Genomic DNA, 6,000 nt, shown 5'->3' with positions numbered 1-6,000 from the left:
CCACACCAGCGTTTTGTGTTTTTGGTTCAGCCATGGGCCTATTGCCCTATAGGCCAGTCCGAGCCCGACGATCAGGGAACAGATTAAATCACAAAATGGCAGTTGGGGACCCGTGGGGTGCACAGATATTATTGTTACAAAATGTAAAGTAAGATGCATCGAAAGAAAAAATGTAATAGATCGATATACATGGCCCAAAGTGAATGTATTTGTGATTGGTGGGTTAAAACACCTGAGTAAGCCATTTCTTTAATACACAACTGTTTCAGAAAACATCAGCAGCTTTTTAAATGCCTGTAAATTAACAAGCTTTTGCCTTTTTCGAAAAAAAATCTAGTAATGGTCCCACCAATTTCAGAGACAAAATTGTTCAAGCTGACATTCAAATCCAATGACAAAAAAATACACCGACAAACCACTGGGATGCACTGTAGAACCTAGAAAGCGTATTTATGATTTCTGTGGACTATGGCTAGCGAATCAAAGTAAATTGTGGTAATCACTCAGGAAGAAGACACCAGGCCAAGTAATGCACTTTCTGAAAAATAACAAACTTTTACTAACAAACTTCTTGTTCAACAATACAACACATGCGTCCATTTAAAAAAAAAAAAAAAAAAAAACCGTTTCGTAGGAAACAGGAAGTACAATAAGTACAACTTTTACTCAGTGATTTATTTCCTGGCAAAGTTATCTTTTCAAAAAAGAACCAACATTACACAGCACATACTGGATACCATCATACAAAAGCAATTGGCTGAACTGTACAATGTTTGAGCAGTACTCCATTAAGAAAAATAAAGTTATTCTTGCAATAAGGTTGCATTCAATCGTAAAGGTGCAGCTTAAGAACAAACTCTGCACTTAACCACTCCTAATGTTCCAAATTCAACTGCAGCAACTCCAACATCATGGTTCATATTTTCCTGCCAATATTTGTATCGCCCTGAAAGAAAAAAAAAAAGGAAATACGATTTTTCAATCAGAAGAGAAAGCATGACTAGAGCATCACTAACCTACTACAAAGTGAGATCAAAATCTGTTTTGACAAATGGATGAAGGGGAAACTGAACAAGTCTGACATGGAACATAATCCTGCAAATACCTTTACCACTCAAGGTCAAATCGCTCAATCACTACCAGATCTCTGATCTAAAACCAGAACTCTCAACATTGAATGGCATTTACCACAGAGTCAGTGGACAGTTTGTCTGCAAGCTCGTTGAGCAACATCCAGTCTTCTTTTGATCACGGCATTTCGCTTTATTTGTCCTTCTTGGCCTATAGGTTGGGCTTATGAGCTGGTTCATCTGGATCAGTTTAATAATATCCTCTATTGTGTCGCACTTTCTGCAATTATACTGCTCTAATAGCATGGTGCAGTTAGCAATCCTGATATAATAGACCATAGAACCGCCTACCTTCGTGTATTGATATCAGCCAACCTCTGTGCTGCTCACACCCACTCTGATCACCAAGTGGAAATGCTGCGCTTACTCCATGGATCCCTAGCTTAATCAAGTCATTCCTACCTCAAAGGCGCTGCCAATGAGGGCACAGCTTTTGGTGCCAGGAGGAGCAACAGGATCCTGAATGGGCACCAGCAGGCCAAACAATCCAAGGTCAGTGCTGGTCAGTCAATATTTGTAGTTGGTACATTAAGAGTTCCCTGAAATTAGCCCAAGCGACCAAGCATACAGGGGATTAATGTAGGAAACGGGGGGGGGGGGGGGTTGTCCGCTAAGATTTTTGTTTAAAGGAGGGTTTGAAATGGGGCATGGTATAGCACAATCTTTGAAAATAATGCAGTAAAAGCCTTCCAGTATACAATCGGTTATTTAGGGTAATAGATTAAATAAATCCAACATCTGCTTTGCCACCAATAGTACACAGGAACATTTTGAAACGTTTCCATGAGCCCCACATCTACAATATGACTGTACATCATTATCAAGTCATGCCCACTATGAAACACATTCATGATGCTGTGCCTACAATATATGCCAGCATCATGCCCACTATTAATGTCTGCATTATGGATGCAGATCACTTTGGTGATGTGCCACAATATATATCTTCATTGCAACTCTAAATCAGCTTCATGATTCTCCCACAGTATATGCCACCATTCCCAGTGTAAATGACATTGAAGTTGTGCTCATAATATTTTCTTCCAGCAATAACACTGTAAATCACTTTCATGAAGGTATTCACAATGTGTGCCAGCACTGCCACTATAAATCACTTTGATGATGCACACACAAAATAAGCAGGCATTCCCATTGCAAATCACTCATTATGTTGAACACAATATATGATCTGTTGTGGCCCATTCCAGTGACAGCAAATTGGTGACATGAGCCACCATGAAATAACGTGTTGGAAGGGTAAGCATATTAAGCCATCAAATAAGACATTACAAGGGTAGTCATGTTTACTGGCATGGGGAAGACCATAAGGAATTCTGAACAGAATAAAGCAGGGACCCACAGAGGTTGGGGCAGAAGGACTCGAACCATGTGACCAGATGGGTAGCGGATGTGTACGCGGGAAATGATAATACGTGACCAAGTGGAGCAGGGATGTACAAGCGAGAGATGGCAGGAGATAGCACCATGTTGATAACATTTTACTCTTTTTCTGATAGGAATACACTTTTGCCTTGTTTTCTTGCATTGCAATGAAAAACGGATTCTTACTTGTTGCAAACCGAAATTGCAGACTGGAGTTTTTGCTTCAACATTTCATAACTGCAGCCTGAAAAGTCAGACTTTAAATTTCACAGTAACTTTGATGATGCCGGTGCTGCCCCCGCCCCCACCAAACACATGCATGTATCATTTGCACTGCGCATACACACACAAAACATACATATTGGTCACTTCACCTCACACAAACATACCTACATACATAGAGGCAGACTCCTACGCAAGCACACATTTAAACTCTTGCATCTGCACACAGGATGACATACTAAACATGCATGCACTCACACACAAAAAAAAAAAACACTTTCACACGCACTTCACTCTTTGGTCCAGCCAAGACTAGGCAGCTGAAAGACGAACAGAAGCAGCAGTCAGCCTAGGAAACACTTGCTGGACCCAAGTAGTGATCCAAGTATCCCGGTTTATTCATTTATATGCATTTATTTCATTATTCATCTATTTCTTTTTCTTTTTGTAATGACTCAAACTTAATGAACCTCTCACATCTTTGTTTTATGAGGCATCTAAGTTAGTTGCAAAGCAACCAGTAGCTAGGCCTGCAGCAAACAGTAGCCTGGCCTTATCATGCATGCAAACATTTGATTTGTTAGACAAAGGGCAACGCTAAAGGGGTAGTACGGTCAGAAATGTTATTGGCCCAATCAATTGTGCATGTATTTTAGAGAATACATCTATCATTCTTAAAGATATGTCCAATGCAACTTACTAGAGTTGTTCTAACTTTAACACATGCGAAAACAACAGGTCGCGTACTGCCATCTTGTGCTAATCTTATCCGGTGATCCATCGCCCTAAGTTCAAATGCCCTTGCGGCACTAATTCAGATCAGTGGCGTAACACAAAATGTGGGGGCCCCCCTGCGAGCCCCCCCCAACTCAGCAACAAATCAAGGGTCGCGCCACACTCTGGGCTGGCCTAGATTATCACACTTGCGCAATACGCACGAACGTGCTGCTGAAGTGATATGCCGCACACTGTACTAGGAGAAAGATATGAATGTGTTTTAAGAAAATATACCGCACACTTTCCGAGAAAAATTGGCTAAAAAGCCAGAGTGTTTGCAATTGTTTTGTAGGGTAACACCAATCCAATAGATGTAAGTCACCAACAGTGCACAGGAACATTAATGCTTTGCTATTAAAAATGCCATGCCACAATGAAAACATGTCCAACTGGCTGCACAATGTAGACCAGCGTAGATGCGTAATAACAATATAGTAAAGCGTGCAAGGCCACATTTAGACATGTCTAGACTGGTTGCACCAAAATGCCAGTCAAAGCAATAACACTCATCAAGAAGAGAACACACATTGAAGCACGTGTCTCTGTGGCCTCTAACAACACGGCCAAACTCTTTAAAATCCAAAAGGAACTGGTCAATCTTGTTGCGGTCTTTACCTCTCCTGTTCCCTCCCAGGCCCTCTGTATGGCTCTCATCTCACTTCTCTGCTAAAACTCAGGACATCCTGTCCTCCATCTCCTCTTTCTCTCCCTCTTCCTCTCTCGGCCCTCCTTTGGCCATCTCTACCTCTCTCCCTCCTTTCTCCTCTTTCTCTCTGACAACACCCGACGAGGTTTCTAGACAAGTCCGATCTATGTAAGTGTCATTCAAACAGGTGCTCTCCTGCTCCGCCAGAACCATCTAGAACCATATTGACACCCTCGCTCCAGCCTTGACCGATTTCTCTAATCACTTTTTTCGCCACTGGAACATTCCCCTCTCCCGTTAAGCACTCCCTTATGCACCCACTCCTTAAGAAGCCGTCTGCCGATCCTGCCTGTCCGACAAACTATTGCCCAATCTCCATCACCCCTTACCTGGGCAAACTGTTGGAAAAGCTGTCCATCTCCCAGCTTACTCTCCAAACCGAATCTGTTGGTTGTCTCCATGACCATCAGTCTGGCTTCAGAGCTGCCAGAGGTACGGAAACTGCTGCCCTGAAAACCTGTGAAGATCTGCTGTCTAACCTTGATTCCAGCATTCCTTCTGTTCTCATCCTCCTTGATCTTTCCTCTGCTTTCGACACGGTCAGCCATGCCATCCTGATCAATCAATTCCATGAGAACCTGGGCATCACAGATCAGGCCCTTGAGTGGCCGACCTCCTTCCTCTTGGACTGCACCTCCCAGGTCCAACTTGGTCCTTTTTCTCCGCTTCATCCTCTCACTTTGGTTTTTCAACCATTACATGGCCCCTTAAACCCACCTGATCTCTACATTCTCCTCTACCTTTCAGTGTTATGCAGATAACACTGCGCTTTCCTTCAGACTCCTCTCCTCTCTTTCTCATTCCCTACCGTCTATCCACGATTCAGGATCACTGTGCCTCCAACGATCTCTGCCTTAATGTCAGTAAAATGGAGAACCTTCTCATTTTGACTCCTGCCCCTGCTTTCCCTCTCTCACTCTGGCCGCCCGCCTTGGGCCCTCTTCCTTCACCTTCCTGTGAGGTAAACAACCCTGGTGTCCTCTTTGACTCCACTCTCTCTTTCTCGCCTCACATCTCGGACGTCGCCAAGAAGTCCCACTACCAGCTGCTCATCCTCAAAGGGACTCTTCCCTTTCCCACTTCCCCCCAGAAGCTCACTGTCTCCAGAGCCCTGGTTCTCTCTAGGCTGGACTACAGGAACAGCCTCTTTCTCAATCTGCCTTCCTCTACTCTCCAGCCTCTGCAACTAATCCAGAACAGGACTGGGAGATGTATCCATGGACGCACGCCCAGGGATCATATCTCTCGAGCCTTGAAATCTCTCCACTGGCTCCCAGTTGCTGCAAGTATTAAGTTCAAGACCCTTAGCATTGTCCACAAGGCTTTCTGGGCCCGGGGACCACACTACATCCAACACTCTCTTCCAAAATATCTTCCCCCTCGAGCCCTTCGCTCGGCTACCTACAACTCTGAGGGTTAGACACTTCTCCAGGCAGAGTGTGGGGGGTAGATCTCTCTCCTCTGCAGGTGCCTCCCTCTGGAATAGCCTCCCTGCTCCTCTCAAACTTGAGCCGGACCACCTGAAGATCCGGAGGCAGCTCAAAACTTTCCTCTTCTCCTCTGCTTTATCTCTCTCCCTCCCCTGCTGGCCTACCTGACCTACCTGTGTTCTGTACCGACTGGTTGCTTGGCTACCCTCAGAGTCTCACGGAGTCCAGACTCTTTCTTGATCAGTCACCCTTGCACTGCCTCTGGGCCAACCATGCACTTAGGGGTTGTAACTGTAACCCTACATTCCCTTGTTTTCCTTGCACTACCCAGAGCCACGCTGCCCTGGCTGCA

The 6,000-nt window shown here is 44.5% G+C and overlaps 1 protein-coding gene across 5 annotated transcripts in view; it reads right to left on the bottom strand.

The window, feature by feature from the left end:
* Positions 1 to 530: 530 nt before the first annotated feature.
* Positions 531 to 6,000, bottom strand: part of BCLAF3 (BCLAF1 and THRAP3 family member 3) — an 856,420-nt gene continuing 850,950 nt past the window's right edge. For all 5 annotated transcript variants that reach the window (XM_069637097.1, XM_069637096.1, XM_069637098.1 and 2 more), the window contains one exon: positions 531 to 946. In XM_069637097.1, coding sequence (XP_069493198.1) covers positions 917 to 946 — 30 coding nt within the window. In that variant the 3' untranslated portion in view covers positions 531 to 916. The remainder of the gene's footprint in view (positions 947 to 6,000) is intronic.

The sequence above is a fragment of the Ambystoma mexicanum genome, chromosome 7p, assembly GCF_040938575.1.
Source record: "Ambystoma mexicanum isolate Mex_15411 chromosome 7p, UKY_AmexF1_1, whole genome shotgun sequence".
NCBI lineage: Eukaryota > Metazoa > Chordata > Amphibia > Caudata > Ambystomatidae > Ambystoma > Ambystoma mexicanum.
The sequence above is the reverse complement of the archived record's forward strand: the minus strand, read 5'-3'. Positions and strand labels throughout refer to the sequence as shown.